The sequence below is a fragment of the Micromys minutus genome (assembly GCF_963924665.1).
Source record: "Micromys minutus genome assembly, chromosome: 1".
Taxonomy (NCBI): domain Eukaryota; kingdom Metazoa; phylum Chordata; class Mammalia; order Rodentia; family Muridae; genus Micromys; species Micromys minutus.
This window is the reverse complement of record NC_137969.1, coordinates 140780749-140808507: the sequence shown is the minus strand read 5'-3', so window position 1 is coordinate 140808507 and position 27759 is coordinate 140780749. Positions and strand designations below refer to the sequence as shown.

At 37.9% G+C, this 27759-nt stretch overlaps 1 protein-coding gene and 1 pseudogene across 2 annotated transcripts; one reads left to right on the top strand and one right to left on the bottom strand.

Annotated features, from left to right (window-relative positions):
• Positions 1-1772: 1772 nt before the first annotated feature.
• On the top strand, positions 1773-16616 carry LOC308431637 (UDP-glucuronosyltransferase 2B31-like; the record flags this gene model as incomplete). The annotated part of the gene is made up of 6 exons (XM_080931177.1): positions 1773-2502; positions 6303-6451; positions 8929-9060; positions 13337-13424; positions 14197-14416; positions 16337-16616. The coding sequence occupies 6 exons, from the start codon at positions 1773-1775 to the stop codon at positions 16614-16616; spliced, it is 1599 nt and encodes a 532-aa protein (XP_080787303.1).
• A 4715-nt stretch (positions 16617-21331) lies between these two features.
• Positions 21332-22134, bottom strand: LOC308431660 (ribosome biogenesis protein NSA2 homolog; annotated as a pseudogene). Its single transcript has one exon. The product of its transcript is annotated as a ribosome biogenesis protein NSA2 homolog (transcript).
• Between the last annotated feature and the right edge of the window lie 5625 nt (positions 22135-27759).

The window sequence follows — 27759 nt, the reverse complement described above, 5'->3', positions numbered from 1 at the left end:
GTGTGATGTTGACCCTACCCCTGCCACATGTACCAGATCCAACATATAAATTTTTCATGTCCTCCCTTTCAGAGTGCTACAGCCGCATGAAGCATTTGTATGACTGCTTCCTAAACCCTTACATCACTTAAGAACTGAAGAGTCAGCTGAATAGTGACTTCTTGCCCTGGCACTGCTTCTGCATCCCCCATGGCAGTCAATTTCTAAATATTGAAGGTTTGTGCCTCCAGTACATAGTTAATTCATTTATCACCTTCCTTTAAGGGATAGTTGCAGGTGCATAAGTTTAGAAACATCACTATGCCTGTTGATATAATCCAGAGCCACCACAGCATTGCATCCCTGAGTATATGTTGAATTAACTACCACATGTTTCCAGAACCTCTCACCCTCCAGGTTTCCCTTCTGTTTGATATTTGTAATAACATAACAAAAATAGCCCTGTCTGGAATTGCCCCAGCAATCCCATGTCCTCTCAATCTCACAAACAAATGGAACACAGCTTTCAAATTTCCTCCTTCCTTCCTCCTTTCTCCCTTCATTCCTCCATCACTTCCTTCCTCCCTTCCAAATTTAAAAAAAAAAAAATGAAGAAAATTTTGTGCTTTGGGTAAAGGGAACATGGATATGATTCAGACTCCCTGATTTCCACTCTGGGTTGTAAGTGTTTTAAGATGATTTTCAGTAGGATCTGTTATGTTTGAATACAGAACACACTTGTAAGATTACCTTAAAAAAACTATTAAGTATTACTTTGTTCTATGCAAAGGCATGGTCTCTGTACATGATTTAAAAAAAACATAATATAGGGAAGTGTAAGCTGTCACTTACAAACAAAACTAATTCAATAAGTCAATAAAAAGCCAAATTAATAGTGAAATGCAGAAGGAAAACATATTCAGTGTGATCATTTTAGGAAGAAAGATGAAAGGAGCCATTCACCCTTTCTTCCTTCTTTAGGAATCTTACAAGACATATGCATAGCTTAGCATGCCTGGCATGTCAGGGGACTTTTATCTTAGCTCCTAGGCTCCAGAAATGTTAACCTCCTCTTGCTTGTAAATGATCCTCCCCAAAATAAATTTCTCCTCTGGGTGTCCCCAAAGACCAAACATTTGTTTTCTCAGCAGAAGATTACTGGGGAAATTCCTCCAATCGTTTGACAGCCAAGGAGGGAAACAGAAGTGTCTCCTTATTTTCTCACTCCTGCCAGGCTGGCTGGTTACAAGGAAGGAGATTCTCCATAAAGTAGAGCTGGGTCTGATGGAAAGGCTAACACAAACAGGTCCTATCTAGAAAACAGTATGCTCTAAAAATAACTGCAGTGGGTGTAATTCTGAGATTATGCTATGGACCTCTGAGACATATATTAAGATGATTAAATAGTATGATAAATGGTCAATGTTGCCAATATTCATATGACAAAACACTGAGATGCAGTTTTTATAGAAAACTGTGACTGAATAGCTATTCCTTTACTTCGAGTTCTTTATCAAAGAAGCTACATTGAAAGAAAGGGCATGGGAGGGAGGCAGAGATTTTACTTTCCACTCTTCTCCAAATACATTACACACTCAAGATCACTGAGAATCAGGAGTCATTTCCCACACCACATCTGGGTCCAGGTTTTGGCACTTGCCCTCCAGAGGCTGTGACTATCCCATGTCTATTTGCTTTGGTGGATACAAGTTACACTTTAACTGACTTACACTTTCTATATCTGGAAGAGCTGAGCAATCACTCTTTGGAAGTCAGGTCTGAAGTAAACCAAGATGTCTGTGAAAATGACAGCGGCCCTGCTCCTGCTTCTACTCCAGATGAGTGGCTTCTTTGGATCTGGGACTGGTGGGAAAGTGCTGGTGTGGCCAATGGAGTTTAGCCATTGGCTCAACTTAAAGACAATACTAGATGAGCTTCTGAAGAAGGGTCATGAAGTGACGGTTCTGAAACCTTCAGCCTCTTTTTCTTACAATGTTGACAACACATCTACTATTGAATTTGAGACTTATCCTACATCATACTCCTTATCTGAGTTAGAGGAATATTTCTGGGAATCACTCAGAAAATATATTTATGAGCTGCCAAAGCAGTCATTTTGGGGATACTTTTTAATGTTGCAAGAATTAGTTTGGGAAGATTCAGATTATTTTGAGAGCCTCTGCAAAGATGTAGTTTTTAACAAAGAACTCATGACAAAGCTACAAGCATCTAGCTTTGATGTCATCCTGGCAGATCCCTTCATACCCTGTGGTGACCTGCTGGCTGAGATTCTCAAGTTACCCTTTGTGTACAGTCTCCGCTTCTTTCCTGGCTCCACTTATGAAAAGCACAGTGGAGGACTCCCACTGCCTCCTTCCTATGTGCCCGTTGCTATGTCAGAATTGAGCGATAGAATGACATTCATGGAAAGGGTGAAAAACGTAATCTACGTGCTTTGTTTTGACTTTTGGTTCCAAACATTTAATGAGAAGAAGTGGGACCAGCTTTACAGTGAAGTATTAGGTAAGTGCCCTGTTCAGCTGGGGTGGCTGTGTTCTGAGTTTGCTGTCATTGGAGCTGGCTCTGAAAGAACAGGATTGACAGCAGAGGATTAATCTCTCATAAGCTAAATAGTGCAAAACCGTGAAATTATCTGCCAAACTCAAAGCATTACAGAGAAGATCTTGTGCCATTGTCAGTTGCAAAACCTTGTTTTGAATTGCACAGGACACTTCAGAAAGGCCCACAACCGCAAATCAAAGCTTTAAGAATTTCTCTAAGAAATTGCATGTACACAAGGCATTTCTCCTGGTGTTTGTTTTTTAAAGTAAATGCTCCTTTTTTTTCTAACAACTTTATTTTAAAAAACAGAGACACATGTAGAGATTTTTAAAAACATTTTGGCATAAAACCATATAATAAATTTTTGTCAGTACTTGATGTTTTTAAAGATTTAATATTATGCATTAAAATTTTACTAGTTACAATAAGTATAAAGTACATGTAAAACAAAACATAGCATGGTAATAGCCAAAGGTTTCATGGTGTGTATAGATTAAACGGAATGAATTTTAAATACCAAAAAGTGCTAACATGGCTATCTTCTTAGCTCTTGAGTTATTAATGGTTTGAGGTCTAGGTGTAACCCACGCTGAGAGGATGCTATACACTTATTGGGGTATTTTTTTCTAAAAAGAACTAAGGTTTCCACTTTTTGATCTTTTTTTTTTTTTTTTTTTTTTTTTTTTTTTTGAGCTTCATATGGTCTGTGAGTTGTTTCTCAGATATTCAGATATTTCTGGAGCTAGTATCCAATTATCAATGACTGCATATGATGTCTGTTGCTTTGTGACTGAGTTATCTCCCTTAGGATGATATTCCCTAGATACATCCATTTTCCTAGGAATTTCATAAAGCCATTGTTTCTAATACTGAGTAGTACTCCATTGCGAAAATATACCACAATTTTTGTATCCACTCATCTACTGAAGGACATCTGGGTCATGTCCAGCTTCTGACTCTTATACCTAAGGCTGCTAGGAAAATGGTTAAACACATGTTCTTATTGTATGTTGGAGCATCTTTAAGGTATATACCCAAAAGTGGAATTACTGGCTCTTCAGGTAGTACTATGTCTAATTTTCTGAGAAATTTCCAGAATGATTACCAGAGTGGTTGTACCAGCTTACAACACCACCAACAGTAGAGGAGTGTTCCTCTATCTCCACATTCTCTCCAGCATCTGCTTTCTTCTGTGTTTTTGATCTTAGCCATTCTGACTGGTATGAGTTAGAATCTTCAGGTTGTTTGATTTGCATTTCCCTAATGACTAGGAATGTCAATCATTTCCTTAGTTGCTTCTCAGCCATTAAATATTTCTCAATTTTACATAGAGATCTTTCCACTTGCACTTGAGCTTTGTAAAAGGAGATAAGAAAGGGTCTATTTGCATTCTTCTATATGCTTAGTGCCAGGTGGGCCAACATCATTTGTTGAAGAGGCTGTTCTTTTTCCATTGATTGTTTGCAGTTCCTTCGTCAAAATTCTAGTGACCATATTTGAAAGTTCATTTCTGGATCTTCTATTCTGTTCCATTGATCTACCTGCCTATCTCTGTACCAGTACCATGCAGTTTTTAACAAATTGCTTTGTAAAATAGCTTGAGACCAGGGACTGTGATTCCTGAAGCAGTTTTCTTTTTATTGAGAATAGGTTATTCTAGGTTTCTAGTTATTTCAGATGAATTTTCAAACTGCTCTTTCCACCTCTATTAAAAATTGTGTTGGAATTTTGATGGGTATTGCATTGATTCTATAGATTGCTTTTGGTAAGATGGCCATTTTTACAATGTTGATCCTTCCAATCCATGAGCATGGGAGATCTTTCCATTTTCTGAGATCTTCTTCAATTTCCTTCTTTAGAGATTAGAAGTTCTTGTCATACAGGTCCTTCACTTGCTTAGTTAGAGTCACACCAAGGTATTTTATATTGCTTGTGACTATTGTGAAGGGTATCTTTTCTCTAATTTCATTCTCAGCCTTTTTGTCCTGTGAGTAGAAGAAGGCTACTGATTTGTTTGAGTTAATTTTATATCCAGCCACTTTGCTGAAGTTTTTTATCAGCTTTAAAAGTTCTCTGCTGGAATTTTTGGGGTTACTTAAGTATACTATCATGTCACTGTGCATCCTCATGAAGCCTGTGACCCAGGTTCTCTGCTGATCCAGGTCAAAAAGAGCATAGGTGTCTAATCTGCAAGCACAGCCTTTCAGGGCATATCCAGATTCCCTTTTACAGAGGCCCAGCCCTTACTGTGGACCAGAGAATAATCTTTTTTACAAACACCACCAGGTACTCTCTGTGCTCTGAGTACCTGCTGGGCAACCTCACCATGCCTGTCTCCCCTGGTGCTTTCATCATCATTATTATCATTATTACTTTACTGCCTTCATTGATATTATTATGGGTACGCACATATGCACTTGTGCCATGGGACAGGGCTGGGGCTTGTGCTCTGTGTGGTTTATGTGGAGGTAAGATTAAAACTTGAAAACATTTTATTTCACCTCTGTGTGGATTCTTAGGATCAAATAAGATATTTATTCTTGTATAGGGATTGAACTCAGATCTTAGCTTGCATGGTAAACACTTTTACTTTCTAATGCATTACACCAGCCTCTAAAACTTTAACAAAGTCAAAGTCTTCATAACTTACAAAATACATTGATGATTAAATATACTTCTAGTGTAGGTATCCATCTATTTATTATCTATCTATGTACAAGCCAAGCAGGACTTTTTATATAAATTAATTTTTACATTTATGATGTTAAAGATCTTCCCTTTAACCTACTAAACTTCTGCACAGCTGTAAATATACTGTCTCTGCTTTATACTCAGAAAATATGTCAACACAAAATATGGGGTAATATGACTTTATTTATTGGAGTGGGTTGAAATTGTGTTACAAATACATAAACTTGAAATGTGGACATATTTGATATTACAGTGTTTTAATATATGCCTAATGACCACACATGTCTTTATCCATATTTAAGGTAAATATTCATATAATCAGTAAACACATCTATTCATACCAAATATTACACATTCAGTCATGAATCAAGAGAAATATTAAAGAAATCAGGCAAAAACAAAATTTCTCTTTTTGGTCAACCAGAGTTACATGGCAAAACCCAGGCTCAATGAAATCCTGAAACAAAAATTCCTTAAATATTTACAAGTGCTTGGGTGCACACACCTTCCTCCACTGCAGTTGAGATGAGAAGGAAGAGGATCTAGCACTCAGAGTCTACTGTGCCTACATTGGTGACTAAAGAAACACTGTAGGCTTCATCCAACTGTCTCAAAACAAGTCACCAAAATCTCATTCAGGAGAACACATCGAGGCTCCAGCCGCTACATAGTACAAACCACATCTAGAGTTAAAGGAAAGATCTTTCCCTGAGTTAGGATTCTTAGATAATGGAATTTGATTGAATTTCAATGGCATATCGATGTTTAGTGATCATAAATTAACACAGTTTCAGTGGTGGTATATTTTCACAGTGACACAAAATGACTTTATATATCTGAAAGCATACATATGAGTAACAAATATATTCCAATTTTTCACAAAATTACATACACATAAATACACACATAGACTACCATACATACATACATATTTTAGCATATTGATCCCTACGCTTGGAAATATCTCTGGTTTTATTATCCAAGGTGCTGCCAGAAGGTTGCCTGGCTTAGTCTCCTTTACCTGACATGTTGTCACATCTTATACCTTCACTGCTCTGATTCCTCTTCAGGAAGACCCACAACACTCACAGAGAGTATGGCAAAGGCAGACATATGGCTCATTAGGACCTACTGGGATTTGGAATTTCCTCATCCTGTCTTACCAAACTTTGCTTTTGTTGGTGGACTCCACTGCAGACCTGCCAAGCCCCTGCCTAAGGTAAACATATTCCCGTTTCCTTGTTTCTGTTTCTCGTGCATTTGCAACATCAGTGATTATATTTTAATTTTTAGCATCTTTGTGTCAAACTCAGAGAGTCACAGAGATTTAGCTAAAGAGACTGTCCAGTAGAAAGACCTGTATCTATTCCATCACAAAAATCTTCATTTCCTTTTGGATTCTATGGACATCAAAGGACAGGGACAGTTAGAGTCCTACTCAACACAGAGAAAAGTCTCACTGGTTCCAGGAGGAAATACAGATAACAGACAGGTCCACCCCACAGGTAAGCACACAGTGAGTACACAGGGAAACAGAGTGTGCACAGGCTCACCCAGAAGCAAAAACTATTTTACTTTAAAGTTTAACCATGAACAAGAAACAGAACTGTGTAAACCTTACAGTGAGGAACGGACAAGTTGCCTGGCAGTAAAAGAACAGTAAAGATGCAGGGCAAGATACAGCACATAGCTTTTCTTATTTAAGAAAGCACAGTATCTCGAGGGTCTCTAAAACCTGTTCTTAGGTAATGTCTATAAATGAGTTCTATGTGCACCCTGCAGGTACAGAGAAATGGGATGTGATTTTAACACTTCTTAACACTTTATGATGCAAAGTGAAAGATTTTTGTACTCTAGTAAGAGATGTCTCTGGGGAATACTACTTTAGCTCTGCAATGACAGCAACCTCAGATAATGTTACACACAATATGACAGGAATGTTTTAAAATATAATTGACATGAACACAGTTCCTGAGAACTCCAACAGGAAAGGAAAAAACCCTAAGTTCTGTACAGACCAGCAGTGTTGACAGGAGGCTCTGTCTTTATAGCAAGGGAATGACAGTGTCTACAAGAGTGGGAGGAGGAAGTTACTGAGTGAGGGCATGAAGGTATGCTGAGGCTGATGTCAGTAGGGCAGAGGGAAAGTCTACACATGGTAATTAGGAATAATGGAGAGTAGATCAAAGTTACAGAAACAAGTTTCCAGTCCTGGTCAATAAGGGTTGATTCTTTTTCTCCTTTGTGGTGAAATTGTTGTTCCTCTAAACCAGCTGTTTCATATTATTAGATATTTTCATGCCTCTGTGCAGTTCAAACAATGTATATTTGACAAAGAACATCAGGCATGAAAAAAAAATCTAAACTTCGAAATTCGTTGAGTATTAAGGAACAGCTATAAGGGAATAGTAATGCATTCCCAAGATGAAAAATTGATAATTTTTAACTGGGTGAATATACTTTTTTACCTTGATTTAGTCATACTCCAAGAAAAATGAAAACAATTTCATAAACTTATTAAGTGCATGAGAATAGACCCTTCCTAAGAAAATTAAGAGTAGATTTAAGGTCCATGAATTCCATTCCTAAGTTTGCATGTAAAGGAACTTAATAAAGGATCTCAATGACACAGTAACGCAAGGATGATCAGAACACCACTCTTACTCAAGGTGGCTAGCATGAGAAGGGTCCCATAGGCTCAAGTTGAATGCTTGGTTCCAGTTGTTGAACTACTTAAGAAGGAATAGGGGGTGTGGCTTTGTTGGAGAAAATGTGTCATTGGAGATGGACTTTAAGGTTTCAAAGCCTAAGACATGCCTGGTTCTTTCTCTCCATCTGCAGCAGATGGATAAGGTTGAGCTATGGGCTTTGATCCCAGGAACCTGCCTGCCCGCCATCATGCAAATTAATCATAAGTTAGTACATTAAGCCTCTAAAACTGTGAGCAAACATTTCTAGAAAAAATAATTTTAAAAAATAAACATAAATTTTTAAAAGTATACTTTATTTTACAGGTTGATTTAATTATGCTGTTTTCACCGAGTATTACAACAGTAAATAAGAAAGAAAAAGCAATCTAGTTATCAGTAGAAACGTTAATATATAAATATATGTAACTGTATGCATACTTATATATGTATATATTTACATGTTTACATATTTAGTTAAGTACATCTACATACATCTCTACACATTACATATTTGCAAATATGTAAATATATACATACATATATAGTGTATGTGTATGTACAAATACAAAGAAATATCCAAACCTTTAAAACCTAGGATACAGAGATGCATGGCATGACCTTAATCAGAGTGCACTAAATGAACTGACCTAGCAAACAAGAAACGAAATAAGAAAATATCATGTAAACTATGTACACTAGTTGAAATGATAGAAAGACAAAGCAGATGTTTGGTAGCCAAAGGAACAAGGAGGGAGAAGGAGTACTTTGGATTTAATTTTTAAAAAGCTTGTATTTCAAGATGAAAGTAACCCAGGGCTATTTGCATGACTAGGAGAACTGTAACCTGTGTGCAGCTGGTTACAAATATTCATCTTATATATGAATGTGACACTATTCAGATCATTTCTGAGATTTCTCAGTTTCTTCCCATGAATGTTGGTATCAGATTTTATGCAGGATGTTTGGTTCTGCTGGTCTCTGTAATAATCTGATATTTCATTAACAGGAAATAGAAGACTTTGTCCAGTCATCTGGAGAACATGGTGTGGTGGTGTTTTCCCTGGGGTCCATGGTGGGTAGCCTAACAGAAGAAAGGGCCAATGTGATTGCAGCTGGCCTTGCCCAGATTCCACAGAAGGTGAGTTACAAAAGTTCAGAGATACCTCTACTGTGGTCGTCATATGCTCATCAGATCTGCTTGCAGGTGCCTACCATGTGAACCGGAGTTTCCTGATAGGTCTAGCTCATCTCTGATGTCATTTAAGACACAGAAACATGAGGACAAATATCAAATAGTAGATGATGTGTTTTGATTAATAAATTTTTTTCTAACATTGGCTCAGTTAAAAAAGAACAAGTGTTTGTAATTCCTTTTTTCAAGTTTTATTTATTAATTTATTTATTTTATAAAATGTTATTATAGCTCACAAAACTTGTTATATAATAATGTATGATGAATATGCAATTTTTTCTCCTGTTTCTTTTTCTTTCTTTTCTTTTCTAAGTAGGTCTGAGGCTTCCACATTTGGCCTTCTTTCTTTTTGAGTTTCATTTTGTCTGAGAGTTGTTTCTTGGGTATTCAGAGCTTTTTAGGGCTAGTGTCCAATTATCGGTGACTGCATATCATGTGTGTTCTTTTGTGACTGCATTAGCTCACTCAGGGTTAAATCCTCTAGTTCCATCAGTTTGCCTAGGAATTTTGTAAAGTCATTGTTTTTAATAGCTGAGTAGTACTCCATTGTGTGAATATACCAAATTTTCTGTATCCATTCCTCTACTGAATGATCTAGGTTATTTTCTGCTTCTGGCTATTATAAATAATGCTGTTATGAACATGATGGAACGTGTATAGGATTGTTTGATTCTCTAGAGTCTAACTTCTTCAGTTCTTTGTATATATTGTATATTAGACTTCCATCTGATATGAGATTCATAAAGATCCTTTCTCAGTCTGTTGTGAATTTTTTATTAGGAAGGTATTATAGGCAGATAAAAAATATCTGCTTTGTCACTTTCTTTGGTTTTTCTTTTTTTCTCTCTTTTCTTTTCTTTCTTTTTTTTCGAAGATAACTGAGAAGTCTCTACACACTACAGTGTATTCAGACCACTGTTCAATTGTAACCAGTAAGTGCACTGCCACAGAAATAATAAACAAGCTCTCAAAATTGTTTGACCAAACAGGTAGCCACATCTTTTAGAGCATGTGTTCCTCACCTACAAGACCTGAACTTAGGACTGAGCTCCTGTGTCTAGCGTCTCAATCTTGCCTATAGGTTCAGGTCATTGACTCCAAGGACTCTACTGGCATCATAATCTGGTACCAATACACATTTCCCATGCATATGTACATACACATACACACACAAACACAAACACACACATTCCCTAACTTACATAGGAATAAAATTAATTCCTTATATTAAAATTAGAATCGTGCCATTCTAGCTTGTTGGTTATTCTTTCATCTTATAGCGGTTATCATTATTATTATTATTATTATTATTATTATTATTATTATAGATACCTGTTATTTCTAAGTAAATAGATAGAGAGAGAAAGGATGTAGATTTGAATGGAAAAAGAGGGAAGTAAAGCAGCATTTACAGAGGATCTGGAGGGAGGCATAATAAGAGCATAGTACATTAAAAATCTCTTTTAAAAGAAGCAAAAGAGAAAAAAAGAAAAACATGGAAATTTTTTAAATGAAGTTGTATCATGGGTTTATGTTCATTTGTAGATTGTTTTGTTTTACTAAATATTTGTTTACATCTCAAATACTATCCCCCTTCCTGGTCTCCCCTCCACAAACCTCCCTACCCTATTTCTTTCCCCTTAGTTTGAAGGAAGATGCTCCTCCTCCCACCTACCCACTCCTCCCTCAGCCCTCTAGTGTTTTCCTTCTCTGGAGCAACAAGCCTCCACAGGACCAAGCACCACCCTCACACTGATACCAGACGAGGCTGTCCTCTGCTACATATATATCTGGAGCCATGGAACAGCCCATCTTTGGTTGCTAGTTTAGTCCCTAAGAGCTCTGAGTAGCCAGTTAATTGATACTGTTGTTCTTCCTATGAGGTTACAGTCCCTTTCAGCTTTTTTTTTTTTTTTTCTGTTTTCAGTTTGCATTACAATTTTCTTTGTTTAATTTTTTATTAGATATTCTCTTTATTTATATTTCAGGTATTATCTTCTTTCTGCCAATCACATCTCCCCTCCCCCTCCCATTGCCTCCACAAAGGTACTCTCTCTCCCAACCTTCCTCTCCCACCTTAGCACTTTGGCATTCCCCTTCACTAGAAAAACAAGCCTTCACTGGATCAAAGTCCTCTCCCCTCATTGATACAAGAAAATGATATTATCTGCTGCATATGCACCTGGAGCCATGAGTCTCTCCGTGTGTGCTCTGGGTTGATGTTTTAGTCCCTGGGAGCTGTGGTGATTTTGGTTAGTTAATAGTTTTGTTTTTCCCATGGGGTTGCAGACCCTTTCAGCTTCTTCAGTCCTTTCTCTAGCTCCTTCACTGTAGTTCTCATGTTCAGTCTGATGGTTAGCTGCAAGCATCCTCCTCTGTATCAGTGTGGGTCTGGCAGAGCCTCTGAGGAGGCATCCATATCAGGTTCTTGCCAGTAAGCACTCACTACTTGGCATCAGCAATAGTACTTGGGTTTAGTGGTTGCATATGGGATGGATCCCCAGGTGAGGCAGTCTCTGGGCGATCTTTTCTCAAATCCCTACTTCTCTATTTGTCCCTTTATTTCCTCCCGTGAGTGTTTTGTTCTCTCATCTAAGAAGGACTTGGGCATCCACCTTTTAACCTTCCTTCTCTTTGAGCTTCTTAAGTTCTGTGAATTGTTTCTTGGGTATTCAGAGCTTTTTGGGATAGTATCCACTTATCAGTGAGTGCATACCTTGTGTGTCCTTTTTTGACTGGGTTACCTCACTCAAGATGAAAGTCTCTAGTTTTGCCAAGGAATTTCATGAAGTCTTGTTTTTAATATCAGAGTGGAACTACTTCATTGTGTAAATGTACCATAATTTCTATTTACATTACTCTGTTGAAGGACATCTGGGTTCTTTTCAGCTTCTGGTTATTATGAATAATGGTGCTATAAATATGGTGGAACATGTGTCCTTGTTAGCTGTTGTAGGTTCTTTTACATATATGCCCAGGAGTGGTATAACTGGGTTCTCAGGTAGTACTGTGTCCAATTTTCTGAGGAACTGCCAGACTGATTACCAGAGTGGTTGTACAAACTTACAAGCCCACTAACAGTGGAAGAGTGTATGTCTTTCTCCACATCCTCGCCAAAATCTGCTGTCACCTGATTTTTTTAATCTTAGCCATTCTAAATGGTGTGTGGTGGAATCTCAGGGTTGTTTTGATTTGCATTTCCCTGATGACTAGGAATGCCCAGCACTTCCTTAGATGCTTCTCGGCCATTCGTATTTCTCAATTGAGAATTCTTTGTTGAGCTCTGTACCCAATTTTATAATAGAATTGATTCTCTGGCATCTAACTTCTTGTGTTGTTTGTATACATTGGATATTAGACTTCTATCAGATGTGAGATTCGTAAAGATTCTTTCCCAATTTGTTGGCTGCTGTTTTGTTTTCTTGACAGTGTTCTTAACCTTAATGAAATTTTTCAATCTCATTAAGTTCCATTTCTAGATCCTTGGTCTTAGAGCACAAAGCCATTGGTGTTCTGTTCAGGAAAATTTCCCCATGCCTATGTGTTCTAAGGTTTTCCCTACTTTGCTTCTAATAGATTCAATGTACCTGGTTTGATATGGAGATCTTTGATCCACTTGCATTTGAACTTTGTACAAGGAGATAAGAAAAGGTCTATTTTCATTCTTCTGCATGCTGAGTGCCAGATGAGCCAACACCATTTCTTGAAGAGGCTGAACTTTTTCCAATAAATGTTTTCGGCTCATTTGTCATAATTCAAGGGACCATATGTGTGAGAGTTCATTTCTGGATCTTCTATTCTGTGGTCTACCTGTCTATCTCTGTACCAGTACCATGCAGGTTTTAAAACACTTTCTGTACCGGCAGACCTTGGATCCCACTGGCAAAGGCCTGTGCCTTACTGTGGGCATGTGGGTTTGATCTGCTCCCATGGGCTTTCTGGGCAAACACCGAGTCACTGGCAAGGGACTGGGCCCTACTCCGGGCCAGAGGGACACGTTTGTGACAAGCTTTGCCTAGCCCTCTCTGTGCTTTGGTTACTCACAGCTCAAACTCATCAGACATGTATCACTGGATCTCTGCTGTTCCAGGTGGCAAAGGGCCTGTGGGTTTGGTCCCCTTTCTGGGAAAATCATTTCCATTGTTTTTAATATCTTCTGAATTCTATCTTGAATAACTTGACATTTCTCCATGGGAATAAAAGGCTAGGTTTATCTTAACAGGTTCTTTGGAGATTTGAAGGCAAGAAGCCAGAAACCTTGGGCTCCAACACTCGTCTATACAAATGGATCCCCCAGAATGACCTTCTAGGTAAGTCTCAGGACAAAACAGTGACATGAGGAAGGACCAGTCAGAACGATAAATGTCAGCACTAATGCATTTATGACAAATGTGATATAGTCCTACCAAAATTGAGTAAAGTTCTGAATGATTATTTTGTTAACATTAAAGATGGAAAAAACATTTTGATTTCTGCTGTAATTATGTTTCAGATACATATACAAATCACTTTTTTATGTTCTTCTCTGCCTCATAATTCTATACCTTTACATCTACCTTTTCCCCTACTGTAGGGTAATATCAAATGCCAAGTAAAATGGCATTTTCAATAACTGACACTTGATTTACAAGGCTAACCTCAAACACCACATAGAGAAATGGTAACACATGTAATGAAGTATGTTCAGTCTGATTCCTGTACCATGAGTACACAAGCCCTAATGCTTCACAGAATCCATCAGGGGCAGGGAATTCACTGTTTCATCGGGAGAACATATTCTCCTGAACCACAGCCTGAGTTTGCACATGCTGTTTGCACCAAGTAGAAGGAGCTCTGACTTCCTTTATGTATTTTACAAAGTCATTCTACTCCTACACCCTACCTCCTCTATGTGGCCATCATGTAAAGCTACAAGGACTTGAAGGAATCCTTCCCCTAAAACTCCATAGGAATAGTGAAGTTATTTAGTTATGGAAATGTTTAATAAGAAACAATTTACCTAATCTTCTCTTTATCCTCTGCTCCTTCTTTTCTTTCTCAGACTTCCACTTAATGCATTCCCTTCATTTCCTCTCATGCTAGGTCATCCCAAAACCAGAGCTTTTATAACTCATGGTGGCACCAATGGCATCTATGAGGCAATCTACCATGGGATTCCTGTGGTTGGCATTCCTTTGTTTGGAGACCAATATGACAACATTGTTCACTTAAAGACCAAAGGAGCAGCTCTTAGACTGGATTTTCACACGATGTCTAGTACCGACTTACTCACTGCACTGAAGACAGTCACTGACAACCCTTCGTGAGTACTGTGCTTTTGGAAAATCACTACTAGTCAACGTAGTTTCTCTCAAAGGTGATACTAGCTTTCCTCTGATGTTTCATCCGATGGTAAAAACAACCACGGTAAATGCAAAACTTTTTAACCATTGTGGAAAGAGATTTAGGTGTCAATTGAGACTACTAACTGTCTCCATGACATAATGCATGAGAAGTTAGTTTAGTATAATTTGATGCTGGGAATTTCCTTCTCTTGCTAAATTATAGGCCACAATTTCCACAAATAGGATCAAATCAAGAAACAGGAGAATGAAGCTAAAATATATATAAAATATTTAAATTCAATGACTCAGAAGTTCTAAAACTCTTATTTTTTGTTTAAATAATCTTCACTTATTTCCTAAAGTAGAATAATTATGTGCATAAATGTATATATAGATATATTATATGTGATTGCAAATATGAGTTCTTACAATTTCCAGTTCCTTGAACATTTATAATGCCATTTTTAATCAATGCTAAGTCTCCCCCTTCCAATGCCCTCTAATTACAATAAGATATATAACTTGTAATTCATCACTTACTTTTTATGCTGAATGATCCTACTACCCAGTGGCAGTATGCATATATTAGCTGACCTCTCTATACACACTCACTCTTTTTCCTAGACACCAGTTATCAGTAGTCTGCCCTTTACTTCTATGCAAGTATCCCCATGATAGTGAGAAGGTGCAGTGTTTCCCTTCAAGGCATAGTTTATGTGGTTTAGTACAAGTCCTTGAGGTTGTAAAAAAAGGATTTCATTTTTTATAATGGTTGCACAAATATTCAACAATGTTTTCATGCATGCCACGTTGTCCTCATCTATCATCCAACAATGGGCATCTCATTCAGTTTTTCTACTTATCTGTCATGGCTAGAACTTTATCATCCTTGGACATTAAGGTTCGTTACTCACATATTTTTAAAATGATTCCTAAATGTTAAGAAGCTAAACACTGGAGTAATTCTGTTTTCAATATATTCGGCAAGTCTGTGCTTGTTTTTTACTGGCTGTATTAAATTGCACTACAGCATTTGCTTAGGTTAATACTAAACCCACTCCCTAATATCACTGATCAGCCTGATACCTTGTGGTCAATCTGGTTGTACATTCTAAAATCAGAGAATAGACAACTACAAACTTTCTTCTAACCTCCACACATGCTATGTGAGTCATGTAAATGTCTCAAAGGCACTCAAACACCCAATTTGAACTGATAAGCAAGAAAAAGGTATGGGTGGTGAAGGCCTTTTCCTCTGCTTCTTGGTCATTGAGCTCGTGTCTCTATGTGTTGAATTCAGACCCTTGAGAAATTTAGGCAAGTTATCAAATGGCTTCATTCCATCCATTTCTCTTCAGTTTCCTATTTTTAACCATCAGTACTAATTTTGATGGTAATTTAAATAAGGTTGACACAGATGCTTCTAAAGGTCATCAAGATGGCTAAGCTGTTAAGAGCACTGACTGCTCTTCTAGAGGTTCTGAGTTCAATTTCCAGCAACCACATGATGGCTGTCAACCATCTGTAGTGAGATCTGGAGCCCACTTCTAGTGTGTCTGAAGACAACAGCAGTGTACCTGCATATATAAAATAAAGTCTTTAAAAAAATAATAATCTTCCCATGACATTGAACCACTTCACTTGCAGAGCTTAGAATACCTCACAAACATATCATCTACTGAAAGATTTGATTACTCAAATTGTTTAGAATTTCTCATTTGGAAAGAATTTTTCAGAAAATGCCACCCTACATACAGACTTTCAACCATGTCTCTGTCAAATTCAACCAGCACTGAGTGTTCTACAACTGAAGTTACAGAGGCTCCCAATGCTTTCCCTGAAACAACCACTGGCTATTGCACTAAGGAATTAATTGTTTTTCATGTTGGTGTCTTTAGCTATAAGGAGAATGCCATGAGGTTATCAAGAATTCACCATGATCAGCCAGAGAAGCCCCTCGACAGAGCAGTCTTCTGGATCGAGTATGTCATGCGCCACAAAGGAGCCAAGCATCTGCGTGTGGCAGCACATGACCTCAGCTGGATCCAGTACCACTCTCTGGATGTGCTTGGGTTCCTGCTGGCCTGTGTGGTGACTGTGGTCTTCATCCTCACTAAGTGTTGCCTATTTTGTTGTCATAAGGTTACTAAATCTAGAAATAAGAAGAAGGGGGAGTAGCTGAAATGAAAAAGACAGACACATGGACTTCTCCCAGTGGAGCACAGTAATAGAAGGCAATGATGTTAGGGTGATTCTTCATCCTGCCACACGATATGTTTTCAATAATTGCTTATCAAGTCAAAAGGGTATGTTCCTCCCAGAAAATTCATAGTTCTTTTGGAATTAGTAGTATTTCAGCCAAAAATAAAATTGAAAGAGAAATAAACTAAAATTAACATAGTCAACATGAATACACGTAGAAATTTTACAAATCCATTCCTACGGCATGAAAGTTAAACCAAAGAATGTTATGGCTGAAGAGTTGGCTCTGTGGTCTAATCATTTCTCAGTCAAGTATTCCTCCTTGATTTTGGAGGAACTTATATGAAATTCATATATAGTAGCATCTATAACACTGTATAAGAAAATCAAGAGATAAAAGTCAGACCCTGGAGAATTCCCTGAAGTTCTCAGGCCAACTAGCCTGGTTTTCAGCAAGAAACAGTGTGCCTCATAGAATGTGGAATGAAAACATAACAGTAGAGGTTATGCTTTGATATCTGATATGTGTGCCATGGCATAGGTATGGCCTATTCACAAATTCATAAACACAAGCATGTAAATATACACAGGGTTTAAATACACGTACACAACCACCACCACCACCAATTATGATCCAAAGGTGACTCAAGTTGTCTGTAAATACACCATTAGTAAGAAGCCTACACTGATTTTTATATGGTTTTTCAAGTATTGAACAAGCTTGAACTTTATTTAGAGCACACCTTACAGGATGAATTGCTAGGTAAAGTGTTCAGGATTGGGGCTGTGTGAAACTTGTCACCCTACATTTGTCTTTAGGAGACCAATACTGTTGCAGAGTCTCATGTAGTGCAGTAAGCCTCTAAATGAGCTCTTTCTTAAAGGACCTACCATGATTCGACTTGGGGTATGGAGAGATGGCTCAGCAGTTACTAGTTAGTCCCTGCTCTAGAGATCACATAGTCCATTCCCACCACCCATATGGTGACGATTCAGGACCAGCAGGAACTCAAATCTCATAGGATCTTCCAACCTCGCCTGGCCTCTCATGGTACTGCAGAGACACACTCAAATGAAGCCCACAGACACATAAAGTAAAATTAATGATTAAAGACAAGGTTTGTTCTCATGAAAGGAATTTATTTCTATTTAATCCTTCACAGATTAATGGCATTCATTCATTTTTTCATAATTAGCCTTTGGCATCAAATTCAAGATTTCAATTCATGTTTTGATAACACAGAATAAAAACTCTAAATAAGTTGTTCCCCAACAATTGCAGGATGCATTTACATGTGTGGTGTGTCCCGTTTTTACAAAACAGAATATACTTTACCTATGGTCTTTATATTTGTGCTGTAACTTCAATATTTCTATGAGAAATGGATGTTTTGAAATTGTAATTATGGCTCCAAGATGGCCAAGTGGTTATGAGTACTTGCTCTTCCAGAATGAGAACTGGGATAAAATTGCATCATAAGTGTAAAAATGAATCATGATCAGAAATGACTACACCATAAGCTCCGGGGGACGGTGAAGACAGGTGAGCAATAACTTAGGCTTTAGGTAGCCTGGGAGGAGTGGCAATGTTCAGGTGCAGTGATGGGTCCTTTGTCAAGTGAACAAGATAGAGTATGAGAGGTCAGGTGAGACACTGAATGCCCCATGTCTTCTGCACTCAGATGCATTACTTCACACACCACCACAACTCTCTGCTAAAGTCACACTAACCTACACTGACATAACATATATGGAACCGCAAGCATAGAGAATGGGAGAGATAATGATCATTAATCCATAAAGTATAATTATCAAATAAAATGTTTGCAACTATATAACAATTATATCTATTATGTACTTACTAAATCAATAATTACTGTATTATATTATATCATATTATATAGTATATATTAATAAATAACTATGAAAATTATCTTTAAAAGCAGAATAGACAGGTGAAAAGGCATATTCCCAATCCCTAATCACATGAGATCAATCCCTGGAATGACATGCAGTAAGGAGATCATGGAATACCACAGAAAATCCAAACATACATTCACACAAATGCACACACACACACACACACACACACACACACACACACACACACACACACACATTATTTTAAAGATTTTAAAGAAGAACTGATTTCATACACATCATGGAGTTGGCCTGTTTTGGCTGCCTTGAGAGTCACGCTCCATAGGTTTACATGTCAGTCCAGGGCTCCTGGGTTTACGTACCAGTCCAGTTCCTGAGAAGCTGAGGTATTCATTCAGCCAGTGAAGAATTCAGGCCTCCTGTATTTCTCTGTATTTCTTAGAGGTCAATGAAACATACAAACATCACAGGACACACATGTGCTTGAACGTTAATCTCATGTATCCTGTATATCTTGCAAATGTCATTGTGTCCTAAAATTACTACTGTAATAAAACTAGCAATCAACTTCATATACTGTTTCTGATAAAGGTATAAAAGGTCTAATTGTTCAAATAAATTTATCTTAGCCAAAGTCTTCCTGAGACCCCTCTACTAGATCTGGTTAAGATTTATGTCTCATCAGCAATATCGGGTAACCATGCACTGGTAATTTCAGCAATTGCTTACAATGTATGCCACCTACTCCATCTTGGACTGCTTTGTCATAAAGCAAAGATTCAACTAGAATTTGAGTTTAGACTATGAACCCTAAAACACAAGTAACTCCAAGAGAAAAATCAAACATGCCTCATCTGACCTACAACTAGGCCTATTGGGATACCAGAAACTCAATACCTGAGATCCCACTCACCAAAAATAAGAACAGACCAGATATTTATAAAAAGAAACTACACAAACTTAATAATACCAGATGTTCAGAGTGCAGCAGAAAAAATTACAAACACTAAAACCAAGGGAACTTCTCTAAAGTCAGCAAACTCATCATAATATGCCATGAGGAAACAGTTAACTGAATTACAAGACTGGGATTTCCAAATGGCAGTCTTGAATCTGTCTAAGCATCTTAATAGAGACATGAATAAATGTATCAGTGAAAGCCTGAAAACACAAAGAGTTGAATGAAATTCAAAAAATTTCTGATGACCATTCTTAGCCATTTTGGGGATCTTAAGAATAGGAGTATTAGATTGGCCAGAAATCAGAGTCTCAGGCAATGTTGCAGGTGCAAGCCAAGTGACTTACTGCTGTTCTGAAGCTGCACGCTGAGATAAGTGGATCTCGATCTCTCTTCCTCTCAATCTCCCTCCCTCTTTCTCTCTCTCTCTCTCTCTCTCTCTCTCTCTCTCTCTCTCTCTCTCTCTCTCTCTCTCTCTCTCTCTGTCTCTCTGTCTCTCTGTCTCTCTCTCTCTCTCTCTCTCTCTCTCTCTCTCTCTCTCTGTCTCTCTGTCTCTCTGTCTCTCTTTCTCTCTCTCTCTGTGTCTCTCTCTGTGTCTCTCTGTGTCTCTCTCTGTCTCTGTCTGTCTGTCTGTCTGTCTCTCTCTCTCTCTCTCTCTCTCTCTCTCTCTCTCTCTCTCTCTCCCTCCCTCCCTCCCTCCCTCTCTCCCTCTCTCCCTCTCTGCCCTGCCCTCATGTTTTCGCTCTCACGTTTTTTCTCTTTGAATTCACTTCAGTCTTTTATTAATTTAATTGCTTCCGGTCTTCATCTGCTAAGGCTGTGCTTTTTACCCAGCACAGGAAAAAATCTATCGAGATGAAGTCTCAATCTTGAACATCTCTGCTCCAAATACAAGGGCACCCATATTCATAAAAGAAATCCTACTAAAGTTCAAAGCCTACATTATAGCACACACAATAATAGTGGGAGACTTCAACACTGCCTCTCTCATCAATGGACAGATTATAAGGCAGAAACTGAACAGAGACACAGCAAAACTAGCAGAGGTTATGAAACAACTGGAATTAACAGACATGTACAGGATATTCCATCCTAAAACAAAAGAATATACTTTCTTCTCTACACCTCACTGTACCTTCTCCAGAATTGAACACACAGTGGATGAGTTTAAAACAATCATCTTAGGGTTATCCAGAGGGTACAATGGGTTGAAGCACTGGCTAAACAATGGTGGCAAGCATAGTCCCATCCCTAGAATATGTGTAAAACCATGAAGAGAAAATAGACTCCATAGCATGTCTTCTGAATTCTGCATGTGTGCTGCCACACAGACTTACAAGCACTTCTTATTTTTTTTTCCTTCTAAGGACTCGGGCATCCCCATTATGGCTTTCTTTCTCTTTGAGCTTCATAATGTCTGTGAAATTGTTTCTTGGGTATTCAGAGCTTTCTGGGGCTAGTATCTGCTTATCAGTGAGTGCCTATCATGTGTGTTCTTTTGTGACTGGGTTACCTCACTCAGGATAAGAGTTTCTAGTTCCATCCATTTGCCTATAAATTTCATGAAGTCGTTGTTTTCAATGGGTGAGTAGCACTCCATTGTTTAAATGTCCCACACTTGCTTTATCCATTCCTCTGTTGTAGGACATCTGGGTTCTTTCCAGCTTCTGGCTATAAGTTATGAAGTTTTTTTTTAATTGGACAGTGTTTTATTTTCCTTTACAATTTAATAAATACTTGATAACTGCACATGGCGTAAGGCTGCTTGGTAGTTCAAAAAGGTCACAGCGGCAGTGTTTTCCTGACTTTGTAATCTTCGGTAGTGAGTGGAATGACTTGTATGACGTCACTGTCAAACCAGCAGGACTGCATATATGCACCCATCATTTTCAGGACTGTTGGTAACTTGGGCGTACTTTCCCCAAATCACCTTGCCCCCTTGTGTCACAAGGCCCAACTCGCTCACATTCACTTCAGTAACTGTGCCTTTGGTGGTCACACCCAGGGTTGTATACAGTGGGGATGATGGATTCTTTTTCACACCAAGAATAGGCAGACAAAAGGTAGCTTTCACCTCAGGGTGTGTAACATGGGCTTTTTTGAAACGCAGACCCATTGGCCTAACGAACCTCTCATATTTAGGTGGTTTTCTTGTAAAACCATCACCAACAAAGCAGACTTTAGTAACCATTCTCTTCTATGCCTTCTTTTTTGTTTTTCCTGTTCGAATAACTTTCAATACTTCTGTTTCTCCTTGGGCACGAACTTTGGGTAGAGGAACCTCCCATTTTCCCGCCTTTTCTTTTCGTTTCTGCTTAATCATGTTGGAAAGTACTTTTGCTCTTGACTGCCCCTCTCTGTCCAGCAGATAGGCAGGGACTGCTCCCTGTGGAGTCTTCTCATCATCCTGCTGCTTGGTGTTTCTCTTTTCATGCATCTTAATTGTCTTTTTCATTTGTATCTTCTCTGCATGGCGCTGTTTATGGTAGAGCTTAGCTTTCAGGCCAATCTTTTTTTTTTTTTTTTTTTTTTTTTTTTTGCTTTCTTTGAGCGTTCATGGGCCTCCCGACCTTCTTTCTTTCTCTTTTTCTCATGGTAGTCCAAACGATATCCATATCGTTTGCGGTGCAATTAAATATATTCATTCTGTGGCATGATGATGGCCGTGGAAGAGCAGTCCGCGACCTCCCGGGTTCCAAAAACTTTTAATATCTGGGTGTCAGTGGCCCACGAGCCTGCTCCTCTCGGGCCGGAACGGGAAAGGGTATTTCTTTAAGTAGAGTTCTGAAGTTTTAAATCATGTCTTTTTAAAAATCATATAGGGAATAGTCACATTTCCATATTTTATTTATTTTATTTTATTTCCATGTTTTATTTTGTTATCACCAATTGGCAAACATATTTATACATATCTGATTTATTACACATTCAGCCTGGAATCTAGAGCTATATGAGGAAAAATAATTCAGGCATACTTAAAAATCTTTTTAGGGTCATCTGGGGTACATAGTGAGAGTGTCTCAAAATGAAATGCTGACATGGAATCCCAAAAACGCTTGCCCTGTGATTGGCCACGTGTGCTTGCAATTCCTGCAGGTGAAAAATGAAGGAAGAAGAGCCAGAGTTCAAGGACAACTTTGGCTACATAGTGACTTCAGGACCAAACCCAAGTCCACCCAACTATCTCAAAACAAATCAAGACACCACAAAATTCTCGGAATATTTTTCAAGTCTTAAGGAGATAAAGGCTGTCGAAAAATTGTTTTTATACTTACTATTTAAAAACTACTTGTTGAAGAATACTATTTCTAAGGAGTTATCAGCAGTTGCTAAGGGAAATCTGACACTAGGAATCCTATCCATTTTCTGTGTTATAGTGTTGGGAAACAAGCACTTCAGATTTGTTTGCTGATCTGGGTTTGACTTTTATTCTTATTGAAACAAAAAGTGCCCAGTTACTATATTATGTTCTTTTTTGTATTAATAATTTTTACAACTTTATTTTACAAAACAAAGATAAATGTACAGATTTTAAGCATTTTTGCATAAAATTATACAATACATTTTTGTCAGTACTTTTTTTTAAGATTTTAAAATAATTTTTACATAAAACTGTATGAATATATTTGTTAGTCAGCACTTGATTTTTTTAAAGGTTTGATAGTATGCATTGAAAACTTAATAGTTACAATGACCATAAAGTACATGTAAAACAAAATGTAACATGGAAATAGTCAAAGTTTTCTTGTTGTATAAAGATTTTTTTTGTTTTGTTTTGTTTTGTTTTGTTTTCTTTATCTCTTGGACTTCATACAGTCTGTGAGTTGTTTTTGGGGCAGTGCGAGCCTCAGTGGTTAGCATCCCATTATCAGTGACTGCATATTATGTCTGTTCTTTTGTGACTGGGTTATCTCACTCAGAATGTTATTCTCTAGATGCAGCCATTTTCTTAAGAATTTGGTTAAGTCATTGTTTCTGGTGGCTGAGTAGTATTCCATTGTGTAAATGTACCACAATTTTTGTATCTATTCATCTTCTGAAGGACATCTGGGTTCTTTCCAGCTTCTGGCTGTTATAAATAGAGCTGCTATGAACATTGTGGTGCATATATCTTTGTTGTGTACTAAGGTATCTCTGAGGTATATGCCCAGAAGTGGAATAGCTGGGTCTTCAGGTACTATGATGTTCAATTTTCTAAGGTATCCCCAGATTGATTTCCAGAGTGGTAGTATTAGTTTGCAACCCCACCAACAGTGGAGAAGGGTTCCTCTTTCTCTGCAACCTTGCCAGGATCTGATGTCATCTGAGTTTTGGATCTGGGCAATTGACTGGTATGAGGTAGAATATCAGGGATGTTTTGATTTGCATTTCCCTGATGGCTAAGGATGTCTAGCACATCCTCAGATATTTCTCAGCCATTCAATAAACCTCAACTGAGAACATTTTGTTTAGCTCTGTACCCCATGTTTTTAAAGGGGTTATTTGATTCTCTGGTGTCTAGCTTTTTCAGTTCTTTGTATACCTTAGATATTAGGCCTCTATCTGATGTGGAGTTGGTAAAAATCTTTTCCCATTATGTTGGATGCCGTTTTGTTTTCTTGACAATGTCCTTAGCCTTACAGAAACTTTGCAATCTCATTGAGTCCCATTTGTTAATCTTTGACCTTAGAGCTTGAGCCATTGGTGTTTTGTTCAGAAAATTTTCTCCTGTGCCTATATGTTCTAAAGTTTTCCCTACTTTCTCATCTAATATTTTCAGTGTATCTGGTTTAATGTGGAGATCTTTGATCCACTTACACTTGAGCTTTGTACAAGGAGATAAGAAAGGGTCTATTTTCATTCTTTTGCATGTTGAGTGCCATTGGACCAGCACTATTTGTTGAATAGGCTGTCCTTTTTCCATTGAATATTTACGGCACCTTTGTCAAAAATCAGGTGACCATATACATGAGGGCTCATTTCTGGATCTTCTATTGTATTCCATTGATCCACATGCCTATTTCTGTACCAGTACCATGCAGTTTTCAGCACAATTGCCTTGTAATATAGCTTGAGGTCAGGGATAGTGATTCCCGAAAATGTTTTCTTGTTGTTGAGGATGGATTTCACTATTCTAGGTCTTTTGTAGTTCCATATGAAATTGCACATTGATCTTTCCAATTCCATAAAGAACTGTGTTGAATTTTGATGGGGATTGCATTGAATCTGTAGATTGCTTTTGGTAGGATGGCCAGTTTTAAAATGTTGATCTTTCCAATCCATGAGCATGGGAGATCTTTCCATTTTCTGAGATTCTCTTCAATTTCCTTCATTAGAGGTTTGAAGTTAATTGTCATACAGGTCCTTCACTTGCTTAATTAGAGTCACACCAAGGTATTTCATAGTTTTTGTGACAATTGTGAAGGGTACCTTTTACCTAATTTCTTTCTCCACATGTTTGTCCTTTGAGTATAGGAAGGCTACTGATTTCTTTGACTTTATTTTGTATCCAGCCACTTTGCTGAACTTGTTTATCAGAGTTCTCTGGTGGAATTTTTGGGGTCACTTAGGTACACTATCATGTCATCGGCAAAGAGTGATGTTTTTATCTCTTCCTTTCCAATTTGTATCCCCTTGATCTCCTTTTGCTGTTTAATTGCTCCAGCCAGGACTTCCAGTACTATGTTGAATAGGTAGGGGGAGAGTGGGCAACCTTGTCGAGTCCCTGATTTTAGTGGGATTTATTCAAGTTTCCCACCGTTAAGTTTGATGTTGGCTGTTGGTTTGCTGTATATTGCTTTTATTATGTTAAAGTATGCACCTTGGATTCCTGTTCTTTCCAGGACTTTTAACATGAAGGGGTGTTGAATTTTGTGAAATGCTTTCTCAGCATCTAGTGAGATGACCATGTGATTTTGTTCTTTGAATTTGTTTATATGATGGATTACGTTGATGGATTTCCTTACATGAAACCATCCCTGCATCCCAGGGGTGAAGCCTACTTGGTCATGATGAATGATCGTTTTGATGTGTTCTTGGATTCAGTTTGCATGGATTTTGTTTAGTGTTTTTGTGTCAATGTTCATAAGTGAGATTGGTCTAAAGTTCTCTTTCTTTGTAGGGTCTTTGTGTGGTTTAGGTACGAGGGTTATTGTAGCCTCAAAAAACGAGTTAGGTAGTATTCCATCTGATTCTACCTTTTGGAATTGTTTGGAGAGTATTGGTGTTATATCCCCAATAAATGTCTGATAAAATTCTGCACTGAACCCGTCTGGACCTGGGCTTTTTTTGGTTGGGAGTCTTTTGATGACTTCTTCTATTTCCTTAGGTGTTATAGGGTTATTTAGATGGTTTACTTGGTCCTGGTTTAACTTTAGGATCTTCTTTCTGTTTAGGAATTCGTCCATTTCCTCCAGATTTTCCAATTTTGTGGAGTATAAGTTTTTGTAGTAGGATCTGTGGATTTCTTGAATTTCCTCAGTTTCAGTTGTTATGTCTCCACTTTCCTTTCTTATTTTGTTAATTTGTATACTCTCTCTTTGCCCTCTACTTAGTCTGGCTAGGGGTTTATCAATCTTGTTCATTTTCTCAAAGAACAAACTCTTGGTTTTGTTGATTTTTTCAATGGTTCTTTTTGTTTCTATTTGGTCTATTTCTGCCCTAATTTTGATTATTTCTTGCCGTCTACTCTTCTTTGGTATATCTGCTTTCTTTTGTTCTAGGGCTTTTAGCTGTGCTGTCAAGTTGCTGATGTAAGCTCTCTCCAGTTTCTTTTTGGAAGCACTTAGTGCTATGAGTTTTCCTCTCAGTACTGCTTTCATTGCATCCCACAGGTTTGGGTGTGCTGTGTTTTCGATTTCGTTGAATTATAGAAAATCCTTAATTTCTTTATTTCTTCTTTGACCCTGCTATCGTTTAACAGAGCGTTGTTTAGTTTCCATATGTACGTAGGCTTTTTGTTGTCTTTGTTGTTGTTAAAGACCAGCCGTAGACTATGGTGATCTGAGTGGATGCATGGGAGTATTTCAATCTTCTTATATCGATTGAGGCTCGTTCTGTGTCCAATTATGTGGTCAATTTTCAAGAAGGTGCCATAGGGTGCTGAGAATAAGGTGTATTCTTTTACTTTAGGATGATATGTTCTGTATATATCTATTAATTCTACTTGGTTCAAAGACTCTGCTAGTTTTGCAGTGTCCTTGTTCAGTTTCTGTTTCATGATCTGTCCATTGGTGAGAGTGGGGTATTAAAGTCTCCCACTATTATTGTGTGGGGTGAAATGTATTTTTTGAGCTTTAGTAGGGTTTCTTTTATGAATGTGGGTGCTTTTTTATTTGGAGCATATATGTTAAGAATTGAGAGTTCCTCCTAACAGATTTCCCTGGTAATGAGTAAAAAGTGTCCTTCCTTATCTTTTTTGATAACTTTTAGTTGGAAATTTACTTTATTCGATATTAGAATAGCCACTCCAGCTTGCTTCTTGGAGCTGTTTGCTTGGAAGTTTTTTTCCCACCCTTTTACCCTGAGATAGTGTCTGTCTTTGTCTCTGAGATGAGTTTCCTGTATGCAGCAAAAGGCTGGATTTTGTTTATGTATCCAGTCTGATAGCCTATGTCTCTTTATTGGGGAGTTGAGTCAATTTATGTTAATAGATATCAAGGAATAGTTGTTTCTGTTTCCTGCCATTATTCCTTTTGTGGGTTGAGTTGTGTCTGTGTCTTTTTCTTCTTTTAGTTTTCTTGTTTAGGAGTTTTCTTGTTTTTACTAGGCTGTATTTTCCCTCATTTTATTGGGTTTTCCACCTATAATTCATTGTAGTGCTGGGTTTGTGGTCAGATATTGTGTAAATTTTGATTTGTCTTGAAATATCTTCATCTCTCCATCTATGGTGATTGATAGTTTTGCTTGGTATAGCAGCTTGGGATGGCACTTGTGCTCTCTTAGGTTGTGCATGATGTCTGTCCAGGCTCTTCTAGCTTTCATAGTCTCTGTTGAGAAATCGGGTGTGATTCTGATTGGCCTGCCTTTTTATGTTACCTGACCTTTTTCCCTTACTGCTTTTAGTATTCTTTCTTTGCTTTGGGCACTTGATGTTTTTACTATTATGTGTCGGGAGGTATTTCTTTTCTGGTCCAACCTATTTGGAGTTCTGAAGGCTTCTTTTATGCTTGTGGTCATCTCATTCTTGAGGGTAGGGAAGTTTTCTTCTATGATTTTGTTGAAGATATTTACTGTGCCTCTTAGTTGATACTCTTCTCCCTCTTCTATTCCTATTATCCTTAGGTTCGGTCTTCTCGTTGT